This window comes from Phyllostomus discolor, chromosome 2 (genome assembly GCF_004126475.2).
Source record: "Phyllostomus discolor isolate MPI-MPIP mPhyDis1 chromosome 2, mPhyDis1.pri.v3, whole genome shotgun sequence".
In the NCBI taxonomy this organism is placed as follows: domain Eukaryota; kingdom Metazoa; phylum Chordata; class Mammalia; order Chiroptera; family Phyllostomidae; genus Phyllostomus; species Phyllostomus discolor.
In genome coordinates, this window is record NC_040904.2 from 65,776,917 (window position 1) to 65,801,856 (window position 24,940).

The 24,940-nt window shown below is 37.0% G+C and overlaps 1 protein-coding gene across 8 annotated transcripts in view; it reads right to left on the reverse strand.

The window, feature by feature from the left end:
- Positions 1–24,940, reverse strand: part of ROBO1 (roundabout guidance receptor 1) — a 1,159,940-nt gene that overhangs the window by 30,341 nt on the left and 1,104,659 nt on the right. For 3 of the 8 annotated variants that reach the window (XM_036017942.1, XM_036017944.1, XM_028505219.2), the window contains 7 exons: positions 23,061–23,258; positions 18,831–18,857; positions 17,399–17,441; positions 10,575–10,729; positions 7,708–8,043; positions 5,773–5,880; positions 2,585–2,729 (listed from right to left, as the gene is read on the reverse strand). In XM_036017942.1, the coding sequence (XP_035873835.1) occupies positions 2,585–2,729; positions 5,773–5,880; positions 7,708–8,043; positions 10,575–10,729; positions 17,399–17,441; positions 18,831–18,857; positions 23,061–23,258 (1,012 nt within the window). The remainder of the gene's footprint in view (positions 1–2,584; positions 2,730–5,772; positions 5,881–7,707; positions 8,044–10,574; positions 10,730–17,398; positions 17,442–18,830; positions 18,858–23,060; positions 23,259–24,940) is intronic. The other 5 variants (XM_036017946.1, XM_028505220.2, XM_036017943.1 and 2 more) reach the window with 3 other exon arrangements.

Genomic DNA, 24,940 nt, shown 5'->3' on the forward strand with positions numbered 1-24,940 from the left:
AGGACAGTATAAATGTAACTACTCCTTAACTAGGGGCAAGGAGCTTGGTGTTGCTGCGGGGTAGAAACAAGGTACACAGCCGGATAAAACAAGGTGGAGGGCTGAATTCAGCCCACGGGCCTTGTGGTTGCCACTTGCGCTCTAGATGGATCTGGAAAGCATTCATGCCTGTGTCTTTTCTCCTACCCCAGTGCATATATGGCTACTGACTGGAATGGCACCGATTTACTGCATTGTACACATTATGCTCTTGTTACTCCTTCTCTTGTTCATTTTTCACCACCTGCTTTTTAGGTGAACTCAGGAAAGTTAAGGATCATATAACATGATTTCTTTGTATCTTCTTTTATGTTACTAATCCCCCAGTATCATCTTTCCTGTGCCAACAAATAACATAGCAATTTGTTCAACAAATAACATAGCAATTTGTTCATTTATCCAAGCTAGATATCTTATAGTTGTATTTGAATTATTTTTCTCTCTTCTACTTCAAACTGTTTTCTGGTTCATCTCTAGGTCTACCTCCAAAAATTCTTTGGAATCTATTCCTCTTTTTAAATCTGTGGTATGTGCTACTACAATAACTTTTTAATCTCTTTGCCTTCGGTCACTCACTCTTTCTTCATCCTCATGCTGCTTCCAAAATTACTTTGTTGTAACACACATCACTCCCAGGTCATTCATTTGCTCCAAAGTAATAAATGACTCTCGTTGCCCAGAAAATACAATCTAAGTGCAAACAAGACATTCAAGTATTTGCATACCTGGCTTACATCTGCCTCCCCAGCTTCCTCTCACTCCCTACCATGTGTTTCATGTTAGTTCTCTAGGAGCCCACATCTCTGTGTGGTCCCAATGTCCATAAAACCCCTTCACTTGATTGAGAACCTTCTCATTTGTCAAAGTCAAGAACAAAAGCCAGTGGCCCAGGAAAGCCTTCTTCCCAGTTAGACTCAGTCTGTCCCTTTGGAGCACAGTTGTATCTATTGCTTTTTTAAAAAAATTATATCCACTTATTTCATTTCAGTCCTTGCAGGGTGTTTTCTTTTTCTTTATTTTCTTCTCTTTTTTGGAGGGGGGGACTAAAATTCTAATTAATGTTGTCATTCTCATAGCCTAGAAAATGAACTTTTAAAAAGACAGTCAAACCTCATTATTTGCAGATTCCATATTTGCAAATTCACATACTTGCTAAAATCTATCTGTAACCCCAAAGTCAATACTCATAGCACTTTCACGGTCACTCAGCAGACACGTGCACAGAAGTAGAAACTAGGAGCCAGGTGATGAGCACATTATTAGCAGAGCTCCAACAAGGTGACACTCTGCCTTCTTGTTTCTGTTATCATACAGTAAACAAGTGTCCTTCTCACTGTATGTTTAGTGCCACATTGCTCTTTTTATCTGATTTGCACTGGTGACTTCCCTATCTAAAATGGCCCCTAGGGCAGTACTTTCATGCAGCCTAGTGTCCCTAAGCAGAAAAAGGCTGTGATGTGCCTTAATGGAGAAAATACATTAGATAAGCTTTGTTTAGGAATGACTTACAGTGCTACTGGCTGTGAGTTCAATGTTAATGAATCAACAATACATGTTATGATGTCTTGAAACAAAAACACACATAAAACAAGAAATTGTTTAGGTTTGGACTGGTTGACAAAAATGTGGCCAGAGGCTTGTGGGAACCCAACCCTGTATTTTTTCTAGGAACAATGGTTCAGTATTCGAGAATAAAGTGATTGGAAAATAAAAGCACAGAGGCTCTGCTTCCTGGCATGGTTAGAACTATAAAACTGTTTGGTGTGTGTGTGTGTGTGTGTGTGTGTGTGTGTGTGTGTGTGTATAGCATGAAAGAAGAATGTATTTCTATGAGAGTCACCAAAAAGACTGCATTTTCAGGTAGATTTTGGTTTTGCTATTGTTAATTCCCTGTAGGCACTGAGTTGGGAGGTACCATGTCCAGTTCCACGGAATCTGGAGTGTGGACAAAGCACACTAACTCTCTGCCTGCTGTCATGTGGACTATTCACACTCCTTAAATCCCTGTGAGGGACAATTTGGTAAAGTTTACATACCTACGGTTTGCAGCATAAAGTGATTCCTAACAATCACTTTTTAGGATACAGTTTTTAGGATACTGTAGCTATGGCATAAATCCACAAGATTATTTTATGAAAATGTGGAGGTGTGTAATAAAAGTTCTGATATTTGAAAATCATAAAATCTCATATATATTATTATAACGTTATCTCATTATATATCCATGCTTATATATGTAAATCATATGTATATAATGTAAAATATATAAAATACATATGTAAATTGCATACGTGTGTTTGTGTATATATTCATAATTCATGATTCTTAGTTTCAAAAGAAGCTTTGAAGGCACAGATTCCTTTTTTTTGGCAATACAGAGGAGGGTTTTTAAGTCCTGCTGACCTATCAGTACTGTTTTATTTGGAGACACATACTCATGGATCTTAGGAATCAGTCTTGCCTTGGTGATCTTGTTTAACAATTACTTCGTATGGGTTTAAGAAATCGCATTTCCCACTTATATTTGTTCTGACATCCCCCTTACCTTTCATCGACAGAAAGACTGTACTCTTCACTGTTGCTGTGGGGAGGAGGATGCGCCGGGGGCGGAGGCAGCAGGTCTGCCCAGTTCATGCCGCCCTGTTTTGGGACTTTGGGCGTCCGTGCTCCTTTCTTGTGCCCTTGACTCCCTTGAAAAGAATTAAAATTCAAGTCTTTCATTTCTGGTCTCTAAAATTTGTCTATTACCCCCTGGCTGGCATAGTTGAGTGGATTGAGTGCAGGCTGCAAACCAAAGCATCACAGGTTCAATTCCCAGTCAGGGCACATGCCTGGGTTGCAGTCCACGGCCCCCAGCAACCGCACATTGATGTTTCTGTCTCTCTCTCTTTCTCCCTCCCTTCCCTCTCTAAAAATAAATAAATAAAATCTTTTAAAAAATTGCCTATTACCCATGGGTTAATTATTTTCTGTAAATATGATCTTATAATTCATACATCTAGAGAGAAAAACACACTTTTTCTTCATTAATTTTAAACTGAATTTTGTACAACAGAAGATGTACAATTTAACTGCAAAATAAATAGCAAAAAAGCAATAAAACCATAAATGAATTTTACAAGTTATGTCATTAATGGTGCTCTTCTTACAGCAATTAATTGCACTATGGATTATCATCTAAAACAAATGAGCTGTGGACATATTTTCTGAAGTCCTTTTCCATTATTTAATTACTGGAACTTAAAAATACAATATGATACAGATACGATCTATTAGAGTTCCACCGTTGCATTAAATCACTGAATATATATAATTTGTACTTGTCTATAGAAATGTTTTAGGTACAGTGAAATCACTAGTTTTTGTCACAATGGCAGGTGCAGATGAAAATAATTGCTGGAAGAACTAATATAACTAATAATAAAAGAAGCATAAAGGGATGCTTAAAAAGGGATAGAAGTGTATTTAGCCACTGTTTCTATAAAATTATTGCTTAGAGTAAAACGATGTTTCTCGCACATTCTTAGAAATTGGAAACAGCCCAATTATTCAAGTGTCCCAGTGTTCATACTGTAGATTTGGAATATTCTTTAAATATAGGGAGCTGTACATTTTAGAGTATTCATTTTAAAATAACTTGGGTCAAAAGCTATTTTGAGATAAAATGGTCTTTATACTCCTCCTCCAATATGATACATTTTAGATTCCTAGGAATTATAGACAATAATTCTATAATTATTTTTTCTCATTTGATCCTTTAAATTCAGTGAATTGTCTTGGTCTTTTTCATTTTGTTTAACCTCTCTGACACAGCTACAGGTAACATGGGTATGAAATAGGTCATATGGCCCATATGGTTTTAAGTCACTTGAGAAGTTCCAGTCAAATGGCAGTGTTTATGAAGCCAGACATTCCTGCACTGGTACGCTGCTGTGCTGAGTATGGGCTGAGGGACAGACAGGCTGTCATTAACAAATGATGACTGTCAGGCCTCTGCTTGTGTCTCCATTCTCCCTTCCTGTACTCAGTTGTCCTGTACTGGAATGGCTGAGCACATACTGTGGAGTGGACTGTACCTAGCACCTTCCTCTTGGTTTCCTGGCACACACCTACTCTAACGACTCCATCCATCCTCAGACCTAACATCACAAATCTCTCCTACACTTCATTTGCTTGCTTCTTTCTCTCCCCTAATTACTACCATACTTCACATTTTTGTATCTGTTCATTAAATATTCACAGAATACATAATAATAAATAGCAGAACATCAGGATCTAGTTATCAAAACTGAGAGGTGGAAAAAGTCATTTAAATATTAATAACCTAGAATCACATTTTCCCCATTACTAGTAAGTTCTGATTTTATTTTTTCAAATATTCTATTTATTTATTCTTAGAGGGGAAAGGAGAAGGAAAGGAGAGAAACATCAGTGTGTGGTTGCCTCTTGCGCGCCCCCTAGTGGGGGCTTGGCCCTCAACCCAGGCATGTGCCCTGACTGGGAATCGAACTTTTGGTTGGCACAGGCTGGGACTCTATCCACTGAGCCACACCAGCCAGGGCTAAGTTATGATTTTCTAAGTGGCTAAGACTTCAAAAATGAAATGGCACGAGATTCCAGTATTAACATATTTTCTATGGCTCTCACAGGACCAGATTTTTTTTTAAACAAAATTTAATTCGGGGTTTACGTGGAAAAAAAAGTCATTTGATAAGATTTTAATTGTTAAAAAAATCAAACAACATGTGGTAGAATATGAGTAGATCTAAAAAATAAAGAGCTATTTCTAAGCTTCTTTAATTCAAACATGAAAGAATATAGGGCAGAAAATACAAAATCACCATGCCTTAGTCAGGAAAAAATGAGCAAATGCAAATGCCATATTTATTACAAAAGAAGGGTAGAGACACTTGGCCAAAAGCACCTAGCAACAGTTTTAGTCCAGATGCTCAGAAGTGATAGTTCTACCCTGTCCTGGGGAAACATAATAGAGTCAAGATCAATTGGTTTTGTTCTCACTGTGGTGTGACTTGCCACACGTTAGTTCTAATAATGAACTGCCTTTAATTAGAAAAACAGGCCTTAAGTACCAGCAAGCTCCCATCTGCAGCCCCTACCAGGAAAACAGCTGGCAAACAGCTGTGACAGCATGAAGACCACAGGGAAGAGGCTTCAATGAGGTTTCTGAGGTACTTTCAGAGTTAAGCTGAAGGTTGCTTTACGATGCTTTAGACAAAGAATGGAGGGAGTAGGGAGGCTATAAACTGAGAACAGTTCCTATTGTGCCTAGATCTTACGTAGGCCTCATGATACTGTATCTGAGGCATTTGATTCTGCTCATGTAAAAATTTTCTGTGCTATTGTAGTCTTGTTTCAAGTGGTAAAATTTAGCAGATTAACTACATGTGGAACTTTTTTTAGTTATACTTTGGCTGGCAGTGGGGGGATGGTGAAGAAGTTTTAGCAGCCTTTACAGACTACATGTTTCTGACTTTACTACAGCTCCTCAACAAGGAGGAATGTAAGATCCTCAATCTTTGTTACCAAACAGAACATAAAATGGTTTAGTGAATTGAACAGTCCTTCAAATTGCAGAGACAAGACCTGAGACTGGTTGATTAAAATGATATAAAGTGACAGACATGCATTATCCACCCATCAGTTCATTAGCATTCAATTCATAATCTTGGAATGCACCACCTTTTGCAAGGCGATGTTGACTCCCTTACTCACCAGATGTACTACTGCCCCGGTCGGAACTATTGTAGGATCCTCCTGTATTCTGGTCATATGATTGGTTGTATGGGATAGTTGGAGGAATTGTGTCATTTGCTCGATAATCTAGACATTTTAGATAAAAAATTAAACATTTATTTTCTCTTTGGTGTCCCAATCATTTACCAACAATTAACCTTTAAATCATCATGTTGATCACTTGCTAAGATGTACCGAAGTATTCCAGAGGGAAAGTCAAGAAAAAATAAAGACGTTCAAACATGTCTCCTCTAAAATTTATAGAATACAAATTCTTTGCATCCTCTTCTTTACATGAATTAAACTAACATAGATGTGAACAGATCCTATGAGAGACACTTCCTTCTCTTTAAATTACTTATAAATCAACTATGACAGAAATCAGAGTTGCTTAACTTCTTATCTTTATAAATATAGTAACAAAATCATTTTAACAATAAAAAAATCAGGAAAATACCATGTATTTGTCATAAAATAATAAGTAAAAAGAAAAACTAAAACTTTTTGGCAAGATTATATCTAATAAAAATATATCCATGATAAGAAAACAAAGTATTTCTATCTGCCACAGAGGCAGAAGGGAAAATCCAAATGATAAACTCGCCACTGGAATGTAATGAGTAATAATCTGTCAGTCTAGTTGCATGCCAGGTCTTTATTATATTTTGACATACCAAGTCTGTTTACAAGCAGTATAAACAATAAGTCAAAGCTCTGAAATATTTGTACAGAGGACTGCCAGACCTTTCCCAAGTCCACAGTGAAGCCATATAACATGGAGGAATAACGTAACAACATTTTGAATTTCCACCGAGAACACTATGATTGCAGAACAGCCCTATTCATCTTTATCAGATTTTGTCATGAACTTGTCCAAGAGTCTTAATAAATATTTATTGAATTGGATTATGCCAATCAAGTGTTTTCTTACACTGGGAAAAAAGCAAGATGAATGGATTATGAAATTAAAACATACAACACTAACTTAATCAAACAAAATAGTGGGCTTAAGCTATCTTTTGTAATCTCTAACTGTAATCTATTTTTTTTAAAAGAGGTCCCAACTCAAGCCTAACTAAAATAAATCTATGTCTCTAATCATCTACAATATGTATCTTTTACCTGAACACTTGTACAAAATTACTCAATCTATTCAATTTAGAGCAATCTTTTTTTTCTTTATGGTATATCTTTGCAAATCATGTTATTAAAGCACTGGCCTGAAGGACTACAAAGAAATCAAATCCCAGTCTCTTCAAACTCACACACATTACAATAGAAAAACATGCCCCTCTGGCCATAAAAATACCATTCTGCTGTGACAAGTTAACACTAAACTCAATTTATTTCAGGTTCTATCCTGACAGACTTCAATCAGGTCAACCAAAGAAACTTAGGTTCTAAAATCATACAGTGCAGCAGTCTTCGTAACTGCATGAGGCGAGAGATACGACAAATTGAACCACTTCTCTGGTTCAATGTAATTATTTTTCTTCAGTCTGATATAAAAAATGCCATTCATTTATATGACCATATAGAAGCAATTATCTTCCATCCTTGAGTGGAAAAATGGGATAGTCTATTTATTTAAATTGTGAGGTATTGTGACGGTTGTACATCTGCCTTATGAATAAAAGATTGTCTGTCCTAAGCAATCCCTCACCTACGATTAAATTTAAATTAATCTCAAAACCATTTGAAAATAGTTATATTTATTTTAAAATCAATTTCCAAGGTTATTGTTGTGCTAATTAACTCTTTGACACTGGAAACTTTGAGACCAAAGAAATAAGAAAACCTTGGTAACAAAAGGCAGGCTTCACTTACTAGTGCCGGACAAGTTTCGGCACACAGGGCGGGAGGGTTACGGGGACCCACACAGAACAGGATGAGAAGGAAGGCAAAGCTCTTCACCTTTGTTCAGTTTGTTTTGCTCCATGATGTTGTACTGAATGGGTGCCACTTCTTGTTTCTGCTGCCCTGGAGGCTTCCAGTGCTTCTCGCTGGAGTCCCCACTGCCGTTGTTCATGTTGTTGCTGAGGTTTGACTGGATGAGCTGGGTGGTGGCGTACGGAGTGGGCTGCCCTGATGGATTGACAAAACGCCCATCCTTCAGATTTGGGCTATTGAAGGTTTTCATCTCATTGATTTTGTTACTAAGGTCCACATCACCATAAACAGTTGACTCAGGGAGCATCAGATTGGTTTGTTTGTTATCCAGTTGGTTGTTATAATTTGCTATACAATCAGCTATGTGTAATGGAGAGGAAAAGGAAAAAGTCATTCTCCATGGTTATTCGTTTTAAATTTCTTTGTAAGTAGCTTTGTGAGTCACAGTAAAATTGTTATGTAAAGAACAAATAGGCTTAAATAAGATTGATGAAAAGGGCCAAGTATTTACATGTACTTTCTAAAGAAAACAATTAAAAATGGTGAATATAAGAGAGGGCACCCAGAATTTATATAGACACTGACTAATCAGAACTTTTGCTAGTGCGATGTAGCAAATAATTTCCCCAATTTGAGATAATGCTTAACAACCCCATTAATAGAAATTCTGCCAAAATAAAATATATGAGTACCTTTATGTTCCAAATTTAAATTTTCTAGGCTGGAGTTATTGAACTATTTGAAGCTACTGGTTAGCTATTGAAGCAACAGAACAAAGCATAGAAGTTCAGAATCCAAGCTAAGAGAATAATTAAAAAAAAAAAAAAAAACAACTCTGCCCTCCTATCAAAGAACATTAGATTTAAATATTTTATAAAGTACATCTACTCAAAAGATATGAGGACAGAGGAGTGACAGTAAATAGTGTTCAGGAAATTTTTATTAGTTCTTCTCTTGGTCATGGTGGTAGTCATAATAAGGTGAAGGTATTAATCATTTTTTCCATGGTTTTATAAAAACATCCCAAGAATGACAATATTGATGGCAAAATGAATCATAAGTACCCAGGGTCATTTAATCAAATAAAGCCTGAAATAATATCTATTATGTCCACTAACTCAATTTCCTACTAATTTTCCCTTCATTGAAATATTTGAGAGTGGAATAACTGATATATATAAATATTTAAATCCTACAGTTAAAGATATTAAAAGAGCAGGAAAAGTAAAATCATAATTTAAATTTAAAACATTTTACATAATACACTAGTGAAGTTACAATGGTAAAAATACCATTATGTCATTCGTGTAGTAGTTCATAGTGGCAACAACATTAAGAGGTCACCTTGAAGGTTGGTTTTCAACTGCATAGCTTAACAAATGTTGACATGGTTGCTATTATGGATGTTAACATGAACATAATCTTAAGGAAACTTGCAACTTCTCTATAATACTGAATTCAAACACTTAGTATTTCAATAATACGTGACCAGGGAGCAGAAATACTTGATTCATCTGGGCTTTAGTAATTCTAATTTCTAATTTCTAGGTATTAAGTTTTGTGTAATAGTGGTTAAGAAATATTATGAAAGGTCATGTAGATTTGGCAATCTCATTTTTCTTCTGCAGTCTTTCTACCTGAGTGCTATTCATTAGCACTTTCTGAGATGACGGACATGTTCTATTCTGCACTGTTCACTACAGTAGCCACCAGCTGCAGGAGGCCACTGCACACTTGACTATGGCTAGTAAGAATGAAGGACTGAATTTCAAATTATACTTCGTTTAATTTAAATTCAAATAGCCACCTACAGCCAGAGGCTACGTATTGGACACAAAGCTCTACATATACATTTAAATGCGTATGGTCTTTTTTTCCCTCTCTAATAAAGCTCTGCATAGACTTTTTTTTTAAATTTATAATTATATGAGCATCTCTCTGTCTGGAAAACTAGAATATGGGTCTCTGGAGAACTCGGGCGTGGTCACATGGATATGTTATATTCATATCCATATCCAGTGGGACTTCTTTCAAGGTTAGAATTACTGATTACACTATGATTGTTCTTTACAGCATATAACATCTTAAATGCCATCTTTTATTTGCCTATTCCTTAATTCTGTGGGATAGTTTACTTCTATAGTCATATAGTCTGATTCCTTATGATTTTTTTAATATTCCCTAAATGTTGATGGTTTTTTAAAAAATAAAAATCATTTGCAATTTTTTGTTAATTCCTTCCAAAACTATATACTATACATGCATGTTTTAGCATGAAATGCTAGAAAGTAATTTACTTACACATTACTTCTGAACCCAAAACACAAAGTGCAAAATAAATGTATGCATACACTTGTGCAAAAAATATATATATGTGTGTATATTTATGTCCTCAGGATTTATATCTATACTATAAAAATGTGATTTTAAATTACAGTTAATTTAATGTTTCTATTACTGTTGCACAATTGTCATTATTACTGCTATTAAAGAATTTGGTTCACCCAAATTATAGATTTGTTGACATTTTGATGTTTTATTCTATAAATCTTGAAAAGAACTAAATAATAGCAACTAAAATTTTTATGTACAAACATTCTTATAAAGATGAAAACTCTTACATAATTTCATTTTTCCTAATTTGCTTCACATTCTGGAGTTTATATTTTCCATTCTCCCGTCACATAAGTGGGAACACTTCTGTGAGAGAGTGAGGTGTGGAGACAAGGGGATGGAAAAAGTAAGCAGGCCAGACTGCTAAACAATAGTCAACATTTCATGAAAATGTTGATCAAACTTTCCTTTCCAACATAGAGAGAGGAAAAGGAACTCATCTCCTTACATCTAGTTCCTTACACTGCATGTACTTATCAATGTCTTGGGCCTCTAACCTGGGCGACTGTAGGTGGCCAGGTTGCTGTCGCTGTTGCCACTGCCTGCTGTGCAACAGTTGATGGAGCAGTCATTGTGGTTGTTGCCCGTGTTAGGCCACGTGTCTGCCAGCCAGGGCTGTGCAGCAGGCTCACTGATGTTGAGAAGTCCTGGCCTGAAGAAAAAAAAAATACACAGTAAGCAAATAATGTTTCTTATTCAGAATACCAATGAATTCTTAAGTCCATTATTCTCACCACATTTTGGTCAACTACACTGAATGACATTATCACTGCTTTTACTTTATACACAAGACAACTGTCCTGTACTATTCTTGGCTGTGCCTCAGTTTATATAACTGCAACTTTATAAACTGGCAAAGTTGTGCTTCAGACTTAAAGTACTGTGTCATTTGCAATGCTCTACTCCAGTGTTAGTCACAGTGACTAAACTTCAAACATGAAATCTAAAAATGTGGATACATATTTTTTTAGTGTTTCAGTAACTTAAAGAATACCATAGTTAAGACAGTGTACATTTCTTCATTTTTGACCCCTCAAAAAATCATGATTCTTCTCACAACTTAAACAAATGGAAAAAGTTCTTCACTTAGACAATGGATCACAGTAAGAACATTTTCTTTTTTTTTTTTAAAGATTTTATTTATTTATTTTTAGAGAGGGAAGGGAGGGAGATAGAGAGAGAGAGAGAGAGAGAAAGAAACATCAGTGTGCGGTTGCTGGGGATTATGGCCTGCAACCCAGGCATGTGCCCTGGCTGGGAATCGAACCTGTGACACTTTGGTTCGCAGACCGCACTCAATCCACTGAGCTACGCCAGCCAGGAAAACACTTTCATATTTTTCTTCAAAAAAAATATTTCAGAAATAGTGAGCTTGGAGCTCTGTGACATTTTGCAGAGAGCTTCATCAATGTTTCAGTGCACAGTTCTTTAAGCTTGTCATTATATTCTGATGGGGACAATGTAAAATGCATAAATCCCTATATACACAAAGGAAAGGTACCAAATTAAACCTGGTAAAACAAAGATGTTCACTGTAAGAAATATTAGTGCTCATGGTTTTTTTGTTTGTTTGCTCATTTGTTTGTTTTAGCACAATAGATGTTAATCCTCTTTCATTGTGTGTTGAGAATGCAAAGCACATCAGCAATTATTAATGGGAGCCTTGGGCCACCAGTGCTCAAGATGCTAAATGGAGTCCAAGGAAGATATTCCTGATGTCTTTTTCCAACACTGTTCAGTGTCTCAGCAGGCAGTGATGATGCATCATGTGCCGTCAGACCCACAACAAACAGACTGGGACTCCAGGTTCTGCAAAGATTTTCCTACATGGTTTCTCTCTCTCTCTCTCTCTCTCTCTCTCTCTCTCTCTCTCTCTTTCTCTTAAGTGTAATAGCCATGCTTCTCATTTACCTGGGAAGCAAAAACCTGACATTACACTCTCCAGGATTCCTATTCTGACACAGTCAACTGAGAAAATTTACTATGCAAATGATGGTTGTTTGAGGAATAATTTACTGCAAGTGAAGAATATGGATTTACACTTTACATGTGTATCTACTTGTAAATATATATGTGTATATATGTAATAAAATGAATATTTATTCTTTGCTAACAATGCATGAAGCATTGTTCTGAGGTCTTAACAAGTATCAACTCATTTAACCTCACAAAATTTCTACAAGGTAGTTACTATTATTATCCAAATTTTACAGATGAGTAAACCGAGACACCTGAGAGAGGTTAAGAAATATGTACATGGTTATACAAAGTGAGTGAATGGCAGAGCTGGGATTCAAACTCAAGTAGCCGGGTTCTAGAATCTGCACTCTAATCTGGGATGCTATAAACATATATTGGAGTATGCTGAAATTTGCTCAAGCCCTCAAATATTCTTAATAAAAGAAAGAGTGAGGAAAATGTCTAGAGTCTTGAAATTTGCCATAAAGCTGTTAAAATGGAGCAAACTTCCTATTTAAATTATTGATAAAAACATTCTTTGAAGAGCAATGCTGCTGAACTGTTGAAATTTAAAACATTAAATGCAAGCTACAGCACGGATATCTGGGACCTTAGATATAAATGTTAGTTGTAGAAAGTCTGTTCCATTCATCTTTTGCTCTCCTTATTTTATTTTCTCTTGAACTTAAACCATGTGTGTTATCACTATAGACGTTATTAAAAATAAATCTCCATATTTGACACTGCAGAGATATTACGGTATGTTTGAAGATGGGTCAAGTACAAATTTTCCACAGCCTGTCTTACATGTTTCAAAAGGAAAAGATGAAATTTTTATGCTACTATGATTCCCTAATAAAGACACTTTGAAAGCTAATGTTTTGATATCATCATAGGCTGAAAGCACTTTTCATAACTATGGGTGATTTCCAACAGGAAGTAGGATTAACAACTCACATCCTGGTTCTCAGTTTAGACTTGCATTTGGAATGCTAATTATTTAGGGAAGAGAGTTAACCATGATTACCAGCTCATATAAATCTTAAAATGTCATGTGGGTTTTTTCAGAGGTCTTTGGGGAAGTCAAGATCATATGTAGCTACTCTGATAAAGGTGTTATGAGGTCTCTTTAAACTAGCAATCTAACAGACTATGTTTATACATTTAAGATGGTCTAGCGTGCATAAAACAGACTTAGCTACCCAACAATACGAAATGAAGGAGAAGCAAAACACAGTGTTAGTTACAGTGATTGAGATGTGTCTAAAATATTATATAATGTTACCGTATAATATACTGTCATATAATATGTTAATTATGTTTTCATGCTAACATTCTTGAGTTTTACTTATTTCTTCCCTGTCTTCAAAAGAGCAATATTGTCAGGGGAAGGAAGACATGAGGGCTTGCAAAAAAATGATCACCCCATTTATATTAAGGGGGTAGATTTGTGTCACAAGGGAAAAGAGGGCAAAGGCACTTAAATAATTGTGTGGCAGTTACCTTCAATTTCTCTGCTCCTTTTTTTACTTTGTGTACTGTGATCACTTACTCAAAATCAAAACAAAGAAACAAATAAACTCCAACCTATTTGAACACCTACACCACAAAATAAAATACTACAGGACCCAGGGGCTGGAGAAAATGGTGAGGGTGCCTGGCAGTTACCCCTGTAGGCTGTCTCCTCTTGCTATTGGTAACTTGACAGAGTTCTGAAGTCAGGAAGAAGGGAAGGACAGATCTCAGAGTGGCCAATATTTAAAGAGAAGCAAGTCCTGAGCTCAGTTACTTTCTCACGTCCCATTGCCAGGAAATGTGTTGGCATTTTCCACCCCATTAGCTGGATTTCTCTACTCTCTTTTCAGACTTTCTTTGCTTATTCCTGGTTTATGCTCTGGTTTTGGGTTTAAGCAGGTTTTTTTTTTTTTAAGAGGTGACTGGGATGACTGAGGTAAGGGAAACAAATGAATTGGAACAGCTACTTAATATTTCCAATATTCTCCTCTGGATTATATAATAAGTCCTTCCCCTTTTCAAGTTGAGAAGAAGTCTTTTTGCTGACCACAATCCTCATCTGCACTTCTGTGGGAATAGCTAAATTTACAATAATGAAAACTGGAGATTTCCAGCTAAGCCTTCTCCTTTATTGCAGGAAAATATACAGCACCTCAAGTTTTCTCTGAAGCCACCAAGGACTGAACTTAGGTCCTCTGACATCCTTTTTTCCCCCAATAACTCATTCCCTTCTTTAGATACTTTTTGATGATTATCTCTCAAAGATCAATAATACATGTATTGAATTTTTGAAGTAATTTAATATATTAAATATTGCATTATAAAAAGTCATGCATTTAATTATTAATACATTATTTAGCCATTGCACTCCTGCATCTGACAACTGACTGTGAGAGGCAATCCTATTGATCAGGAGCTGGCAAACTAACTATTCCTGCAAAGGGTCAGCTAGGAACCAGTTTAGGCTTTGCAGGACATATATTTTCTGTTGCAATGATTCAACTCGGCCACTGTAGTGGAAAAGCAGTCACAGACAACCTGTAAACAATGAGTTTGGTTGTATTTTTGTGAAGTTTTACATACAAAACTGGATTTGGTTCAAGAGCCATAATTTGCTGATCCTTGATATTAAAAAAATTGCATGACCTCATATTAGGCATTGAACTGTAGTTTTTACATAGCACAAAAATGTTCACGGACGACGCAGCAGGTGAACCTCAGCGAGCTGGTAAGTGCAGGGGAGACACATGCCAGGCTGATGTAATGAGAGCATATACAGGAGAATGCAATATTGGCAGATGGCAGGTGGGCTGTAGGTTGTGGTACACAGAGGGGTGAAGAGGACCTGCGAAGCCCCATAGGTTGTGGGTTTCCTGTGCTATGCTGAATTTAGATTTGATATTTTAAATATGGTGGGTTCTACTGAAAATGGGATTTTCAGCCACTCAGACACATGATCATATGCATTTCAAAAATCATTCTGGCTCCAATAGGCAAAGGGAATTCACAGGAAATAGTGTAAACAAAGATAGTGAAGGCAGGACTGCTGAGAGCTTTTGTAACGGATTAGGAATGAGAGAACCAGTGCCTGCAGCAAAACAAAGTAGTGATAGTGCAGGGGGTAATACTTAGCATCAACAAAAAGTAGTAATGGAAGAGGGAGGGGCATGATGGGAACATTTTGACTTAGGTGCCACTAATCAAATGAGGCCAGGGGTTCAGTGAGGGCTCACAGAGACTGAGATGCCTGGGGGAAGCCAGCATCCACAGGCTGGACATGAGAGAAATGAGTGCGGGAGTCTGGCTCATACAGCATACACACGTGTGCACGCTCACCACGGCTAGAAAACAAGACCTCCTCCTAGCGCCCTCCCGATCCCCACACCCTGTTCTACTTTTCCATATCACTCAACTGCTAGTACAAGCGTTTGTTTTTATGTTTATTATTTATGTCCTATCTCCTCCACTAAGTGTAAGGTTCATGTAGACAAGAATTTTACTGACTCTGTTCACTGATGCATCTTGAACAACTAGAACAGTGCCTGTCACATGCAGGCATTCAATAAATATATTTGGTTAATAAATTAAAATTGTATCTATAACTCATTTTGAGCACTGAATCAAACATCTTAACTGCTGTCTCTGTAACATTTCAGCATCTTTTCGCATTTCATTTTGTTAAAAAAGAGTGATTTCCATTTGATATTTGACATAAACCAGTTCAACTGCTACTCTATTTTTAGGTTAAAAGGTTAATTTTGTATGGTGGTATAGTGAGCTTTCCAAATGGATAAATATTTTAGGAACTTCATAATTTTCCAGCCCTGCCATAGAAACTACCATTTGGTACCTATAAGCTCCTGTCATTATTCTGATTTGATCATTTGGTCTATCTACTGAGGTCATAAACTCCATCAAAGGTGAAACCAGACGGGCACTGTTCCTGTGTGTGGGTGTGTGGGTGCTCATCTGTGCCTGTGCCCGTGCACAGAGAGGCTAGTGCTGAAAATACAGAAGCAGCTCAATAAGCACTTTTGTGTGCTTTGATTAATGAGAAAACTGAAGTCTGCAGTCATGAATGTGCACAGGTACGGAGGTGGTTATATAATCAGGCATTCCAGATTTATTCATGGGAGAATGTTCTTATGCCAGAAGCTGTTTCATGGATGTCTGGACTATGATTTAGATGGAAATCCCCTGGATACAAAAACACACCCTGGTTTAATTCTTGATTCAAGTGGATTTATTCCTCCGTATGAAGACCTCCCTAGCTTTTGGGTCTTTGTTTCACAGGTAGGAAAACAGGAAGCTAGCCGCAGGGAAGAAAAGATTAGTGCTTGTTGCTATGTAAGTACAGCGCTGGGCAAAGGTAGTCGAGGACGTTTCCTTTTAAATCCCTCTTTGTCATATGCGAAATTCAGTAATTTCATTTCAGACCATACGGTCCTTGGATGCAGGAACAATATCTTACTCATTTTTGTCTTTTCTGGTAGCAACCACATTATCCATCTGTACAGGGCAAAACAACCAATAAGTTCATTGAACTTGAATTATAAAATGGTTTTGGTTGGAAGATTTTTCTTCTTATACTTTAACCAATATGTTATTTTTAAAAAAAAAAAAATCAAGTTATTGTAGAAAATCTCAAAGGTTGGCTCGTATAACTTATAGCTTATGTCAGCCCCTGTAAGCCTCCTGTCACAGCCATTTGTGATTCCTGTGAATATATTAAAGTTCACTGAATATTAACAGAAAAACATAAATATAGGATTGAGGTTCATTTTAATGAGAGAAACAAAAGCTCTGTGTTAATAAACTACCTAGATTTCTTATTTTATTTCAACATATTTCTCTGCAAATAGAGAGCTGAACTATGCTGAATTCATAACAAGAACAAACAAACATAACCTACAATTTACAAGCAAATGCTGTGTTCAGCAGGTTTTCAAAGAACACTTTTTCTTTGATAGTATCTGTTAACTAGCTATATTTCTTAATCTTCATAAATGCCATCACTTAATTACTTTAAGTCCTTTTAATCATCTGCTAAATCAGCAAGTCTGTCTTTCCCAGTTAAAGTTCGCCCTCTGGTGGTCGTTGACTGAGATGCAACAGCTCCGCTCAACTATGTGTGTGAAAAAGCTTACTGTCCCAGCACAGCGGAATGGAGTATTTCTGAAAGATTTGAACCAATTCCACCTTTTAAACCTTAAAAGGTTTAAAAGGTGGAACTAAAATTAAACCTTAAAATTAAACCTTTTAAGCAAAAGTAGTGATGTCATCAAGGAAGACAAAAAGAAATATCTTGAATTCCCCTTGGGATCTACAAAACAAGCAAGATAATTACCTCCCTCCACTGCTCACAGCTTCGCCTCCTCTCTGATAAGTTACTAGAATGTCACAAAAAAAGAGAAAATTAACAGACATGTTTATATTTGTACATCAAAAGCTAATACATTTATGAGCATCTTTCTAAATAAGAATGCATTCTCCCTTTCTACTTAGAAACAATACAAAAATCATCACAGGAAGTAGCAGATGTCTGATTCAACTAGTATTTTTATCATTTTATAGAATTATATGTTACTTTATTTATAAATGTGCCCACAAGGTTGAGAACTAAGCAAAGATGAACTTCAGTACCCTTTTATTAAATATAACTGTCACGCATTCATACATAAATTTATACTTTGAGTTCATTATTAGATCACATGACTTCATGAATTTATCTAAGTGGAATCTTAAATTTGGAGGAAAATCCCTATTAGACTATTTTCGCATGAGTACCAGTAAGACAAAGATAAATGTTAAAATAAACCTTCTCTCTCTCCACACACAAAGATGTGTATGCAAGCCAAGTTGTGACTATCAATTAATGCAGCCTGTTTTCATTGTGCCTTAGAGAAACTCTTCTCATTATATTTTCATCAGACATGTATATGGAGTAAAATACATATTTTAATGCTCTTGAAAGCATTCCTCAGCTTAATAAGTTATGGGCACAACAATTTAGCCATAACAAAACAAGATTTGCACATAGGCAAAGGGTTAAGAAGATTAGCTTTTCTGTAAATACAGACACATTTTCTAAGAAGAAATGTGTTTCTAAAAGCTGCCAAATTCTGTGACTTAGACGAACTCCAAACTGGGAGTCTGTTAAGGAGAGATAACTGCTTGCAGTGATTACAATAACTGGATTAGAAACGAGGAGGCAACGCCATAGGTGTATCTTTTGCTAGAGTGATGTGAAAGAAGAGGGCCCACTTTGAAAGAAACCAAATAGAACAGAACATTAGGTTTCTGACTTGGGAAAATGAAAAGTTTTATCTTCGCATGTGCTAGATTATTTTGGCTACCTTCAAGAATGTTGATTCTATGAACAGAGAATTGAAAGGGAGAGAAATTTTTGTTGGAAAACCTGAAAGCTTAAGTTAAGGGAAAAATGCACTGCCAAGTATGAAATAATCAATAAGATCATTAACGTGTTAAATCATGCCGCGGGTAGACACAGTGTGTCTATCTAATGAAACACATGCATACAAAGCTAATGTGGAATGTGCAATGTGGAGTGTGAATAAATAACTGCGTTAAATGGGTGAAAAGCAACACCAACCATTTCTGCGTCAAATGCATGCCTCACATGAGTAAATGAAGTATTGTATTCTACTTAAGTCCTTTCCCCCAACTTACTGCAGAAAATGAAATAAAAACAGAAACACAATAGTACAACACATGCCAAATTAACAAAGAAAAGGAGGAGGGTAAGTGCAAATATATACCTGTTGGTGTGAAGGTAAAAGACGGGACTGAAAAATCAAAACAAAATATAAACCAGTTATTAAGCTGAAGAGAGAAAGGGAACATATCACATTAGTATAAATCAAGCAGACAGCTGAACATAAAACAAATGTAAATAACTAAGCCAGTAGTTCTGACATTCTGATATATGAATCAAAGTAAATCTGAGGTTAAAAAGAGAAGCTTGTCCCTACAAGTACCATTTTGAAGTGTCTGACATTCTCTAGCACAGAGGGAAACTGTGCTGGGTTAGCCCGTGAATGACCCTGCATTCGGTAATGCAGTCAGCTCAGGGCTTCAGTACAAACAGGGCTCCTCTACTATAAATCATTTCCAAATACGGGATGATGGATTCTTAAACAAGTATTATCAGGGTTTTGCTTGAACCTTATCTAGAAATCTGAAAGTAAATGCTTATTAAAGTGGACTAATAGATACTTAAATATTCGTCATTAAGAGACAGAGACAGATTGAGGGGAGAAGAGAGAAAGGGGAAGAAAGCAGGAAAGGAAGGAAGAAAGGCAGGTTGGAAGAAAATAAGAAAGGTAGGGGTAGAGAGACAGAGAGACAGAAAAAAAAAAAAGGAAAGGAAGGAAAGCAAGAAGGAAGGAAGAACTGGAACAAAGAGAACCATAAAACTGAACTCTTTCAATACCTGAAACCTTATTTTTATAAATAGTGCAATGCTGCATTTTTATCATCAGAAACATTTGTGAATGGACAGAAGAAATGGGGAGTTTTAATCTTTAACTTCTCTATTTTAGTTCATGTTTAGAAGCTTTGTAGGAGTAGGTTGAGCATTTTCTTTTAATGCCACAATCTGGAAGCTAAACAATAGAACAGTAACACCCCTCTGCAAACCTTCTCTCTGTAGTAATAAATCTTAATCTAATCAATAATGCCTGAAATTGAACTGCAGACCTCAAAAGTAGCAGCCTTGCCTCCCCCATTTTTCCTATCTTCTCCCATTCCTGGGTGTTGGATAACACCAGAGCCTTTTCCATGTAATTCATAGAGGATGGAGGCTGACTTATTTTCCAAGCTCTTCACACTGCCTGGTGAGGAAAGCAAGGAAACCTACATTACCTCCTGAAGACTAAAGTTTGCTTTCAAAAAATCCTTAAAATATACAAACTATAATATTGATTAGCTAACGTGGATCAAAAGGCTGCCAACAAATGTATTTTCCACTTCACATTTGAAACTGACTATAGGATTCGACCTTTGGGGGATGCACTGTGGAAGGCTACAGCAGCCCGCACCATGGTCACGGCTTAGCAAACCATTTTATCTCTGGGCATACTAGACAGAACAAAAAAAGAAACCTCAGTGAGTGCACCTGATTTATGCACTGGCCTTCGCTTGCAGCATGGCAGTCCCTGTCTGAAGAACGTATTGTTTTCTTTCAGTAAGGTCTTTTCACAGAGTCCATGTAATATAGCTACATTCAAAGATTCAGAGCTGTAGTAACAAGTCTCCATAAATAAATAAATAAATAAAGGAATGAATAAGGAACATTGGAAAGTAAAGCTATTCAGGCAAGAACAGAGTGCTTGAACATTAATTTGCAGTCACAAGGACACAGGGAAAATAGAAAAGGTCCTTGTCAGTACTCCTAGCTCAGTGCCACCCCAGTTTAAGGAACTGAAGAGATGAAAAGAGGTCGGCCTAAGTGAGATTTTTACAGCATGCACACCAAAGAACAAATTAATTCCAAAGCTTCCAATAATATGGCACAGTCTGTCTGCCCAGTGATGGGGGGCACCGTGTGAGTGTATGTGGATGGGGCACCTGGAGTTCTCACGGAAGGAACGCCTGCAGATAATTGTGGGTGGGGTGGGGGGCATGCTCATTACTACCCAGTCATGCTCTGACTTGATGGTTTCTATGCCAACTGGCTCTTTTACATTAACTTTTTAAAATACTTCACTTCCTTTCTTTAATTACCCTTCGTTGTTTCTGACATAGACAATTTAAGATTTCAGGATGCACTTTTTTGAAAAAATTTCATAGAAACTGAATTATGAAAAAGTGCCAACAAGGCAAAATGAAGAAAGCAGAATCCAAAGCTCACCAATTACATTTGTAATTATGTTCTATGAGTTCTGCTTAAACAAAAGCTAGTTAAAAGGACAATGATATTAGTTTAATAGGTTTTGCAGAAAGGGCACTAGGCATTTGCCAGCATGCTTAAAGAACATTAGTAAAGGAAAAGAAACATTTCAGAAAGGAAGAGGTTTTCATGTCACATATTTAGATTTCAAGACAACTGAGCATTACATTGTTGTAACTACACAGCTACAGCCCTTTATGACAATAAGAAATACAGGATTCCTGCAGAATTCAAGAGACTCTACATTTATATGCTAATTAGTAACTTTTTCCTTATTTGAATCGGATTTTAAAACACAACACCCAACACTCTTCTCTGTTCCTTCCCCACTCCACAACACAGGCACCCCGAAACCCCTTCTCTGCACAGTTTCTTGGACAGAGGTTATTTTACGGTAACACGCTGCCTGACATTGCTCTACTCTGTGTACACAATGAGCTCCAGTGCCCTTTGTGGTAACATCTAAGCCCTCATTTTTCATTTCACTGACATTCTACTTCATCTCCAGAGTGGGCACATACCTGAAAAAGAAAACTTTGGGGGATCATGATGCTAAGGGCAAGGTGTGTGCAGAAGGGGCTGCTGTGTAGCCACCGGCCTGGCGCACACCGACTCACTTCTACAGCAGGGGCGACAGAGCTCTGTTGGCTCTTTCTGGCCAAGACCCTCTGTGACCGAGACTCACAGATTTCAGAGTGCCATTGCAGACGGCGTTGTAAGTATATAGGGATATTCCAACCAGCACTGCAAACTCTTGCTTTGCCATTTCATTGGCCAGGGAAATGACTTGGCCAAGACATATAGGAAATGTTCACTGAGGAAATAGGCAGACATTTCCTTTTATTTTTTAAGGTTGCTGAAGATAAGGGTGGGAATGTGTTTTTGATACTTCTCTTTAAATTTGCATTGTGGCAAAGCAAAAGTGTTGTCTTAACTTAAGTCAAGGCCCTTTAACTAGGGGGAATGTATAATTTGTCATACAAACCAGAGCAATTTTGAGAGCAAAAGGAGCACTCTGAAAATTTAGTTGGGCTAAGACATAAATTGGGACTGTCCCCTGAAAACTGGGACTCAAAGTCATCTCACTCACAGCCCAGGCCTGAGGCTCAGAACCGATGAATATACTTGAGGGTAGGGGAAGAGTATCTGTCTGACAGTATTACCAAATCACCTGAGAGAATGAAAAATACAAATCATCGATCTGCAGACTTTCCAGATATGTGGCAAGGGTGTCTGAAGTACCTTGGCATATTTGATTCATCCATAAAATCGTAAACAATAGCAGGCAAGTAACCTTTTTCTTCTAAAACTGTAAACATATTTGTAACAAAATCACCATCACCAATTAACAGCATATACAAAGTCAACTCCGCAAATTTAAATATAGCAATAAAAAACTACTAAATCTCCTCTCTTTTCAACCTGAAGGACCTCATTTGGTCATGCATTTCATATTCACTGAAGACTGATACATTCAGGGGGAGCGGGAAGGGGGACAACGGTGGAAAGAAGAGGAAGGGACTAGACAAAGTGTGGGAATTGACTGTGGGAGCAAGGTGGAGGGTGCAATGGGTAGAGCAGGGCAAAGAAGGAAAAACTGGGACATCTGCAATAGAGTAAAAATAAAAAAATATTTTAAAAAGAAATGACTAGTTTATAATCATAAAAATAATGATTATACAAATAATCTCTTTAGCTTCACAAAAGCAACTATGCCACCTCAAAGCTGTGTAGAAGAGTTTGAAGCTTGTTTTTGTAATTTTGGTGACAGGAAGCCAAAAAGTTTACTTGGGAAGCAAACAAGTCATTCCCTAAGAGAACAAGGGAACTGTAGAACAACCAAGGGTAGATCTACCTGGGAGAAACACATTTTGAAGGAACTGAACCTGAAACTGATGTGCTATATTTGCAGCACTGCCACTCAACACGAGTTAATATGTAGATATCACAATAAAATAAAAGCACTTTTGAAAATCTTTATGTATAAAGATAATTTAATACAGGACATGTATATAATCCTACATAACTTGGAGTCACAGATGAACATCAGGAGTTACGTCAACATAGTAAAGTTTGAAAAACTTAGGAAAGCTAATACCTTTTCTGATACCGGCATAGGTGCTTGTCAGCCCGTTTCTCTTCTTCCGGTGCCGGTAGAGCCAGATGCTGAAGACCATGAGGATGATCCAACAGGCCGCCCCGATGCCCGCGATGAACGCCGGCTGCTTCACCACATCGGAGATCTGCTGAGCAAGACTGACTTGGTCCTCAGGGGACACGGGGTTTCCGTGGGAATCTGAAAGGCCGTCATTTGATTAATTTGGTTTTAAAACTCAGTGAGATAATGAATTCATAGCTTACATTATGTAAAAGTGCCATCATTATTTCGTTCATTTTTGGACAGGGCTTCTGTTTTTCAACTTGCCACACCAGCATTTTTAGCTAAAATAATTCATGATATTTTCAGCAAAATTATGTTCATTTATTTTAATTCAAAACAAATGTGATATAATTTCATGAAATATATTTTAATATAGGCAAACGAACAGGATTTCTATTTTTTTTTTCCGGAGAAAACTCTGCAGCTTATTGCTTAGATCACTGATAAATTTTAGGGGAAAGTGCTGTAAGTAAAAACTACAATTTTTAAAAAAATGACATATTTTAATGCAAATATACAGATAAAGATCCCAAATAAATATAAAAATGATATATACTTCCTTGGACTTCTGTAGAAACCCTCAATTGTATGTTCTTAAAAAAAGGTAAGTAGTGAAATTTTATTTCCTGTGTAAGGTCATGATTGAAAAAAGTGTGTGTGTCTCACGCCACCAACCCCTCCCCCCCAGACTATATATTCTAATGCTCTTAACTGCCTTAGAAATACATTATTTGAACCTATGTTCAGGAGGGCCTATAAAATTCAAGATTATTAAAAAACAATGAAAAATTATGATAACGTTACCATTGAAAGAACTATAAATAATCTTTCTTTTGAAACAACAACCATGGCCAACAATACAGGAACATTAAAAACGGATAAGAATGATCAGGTTTTATGAATATTATAAAAAGCTTATATTTTCTGAAAGCTATTTTGAATCAAGAATTAAACATGGAGTTTATGGCTAACAAAATTTATTTATTTTACATTTATGTTCAAACATACGAAGATACTGGTTTTTCAAGTCCACCATTTCATCAAGCCCACCATTTCATCAAGCCCACAGAGCCGTCTGGTCCTCTGCAGCTGACTAGAAGCTGCTGCTCTGTTGTCAGAGCAAAACCCTCCCCTTCACTGGCACCCAGTGATGCCCACCCAGGGGGAGGCCAGTGGGCAGAGCTCCCGATTGTGTCTGCAGTCGTGTGTTCCTCCCGACATCTGGTGAGACAGGAGGGTGACTGTCCACTTCTTTGGGATGGGGCTTTCTGACAATTGCTAAATCATTTGGCTTTGATGATGTTCAGCTAACACAACCTGTTTTAAAATACAAACATTTGTTCCACTCTAAAAATCCTTTATTGTTCAGAAAAATAATGGATATAGCTCATCGTGTATGAACAACATTTCTCAAACAGAAAAAAAATCATCCCACAGATTACTTTTTCTTATTAAATGTCACTGCACCCCCATCAGGCACTGGCAGGAAACAGAAGCGGAACTCATGGTTAAGGAGCTGCAGCCTTAGGAAAACAGCACCCGCTTCTCCGTAAAATGGCTAAATTGCTACTTGTGTTGTGTGTGGTTTTTATTTATTTACTCTTCTTTCTTGAACAGAATTTCAGGTTTCATTCTATGGAGGGTCAAGGTTGAACAACCTACTTTCACAAGCAGTCATCGGCCTACCACTGTTTATTGACTGAAAGTTTTATTTCCTGTTCCAGACCCTTTTATCTATGGTTCTCCTAAGAGCACTTCATCTTCTGAGAGTTGGCCAAGCAGACCTATTCTTTTTATTCTTAATGCATGCTTTATGT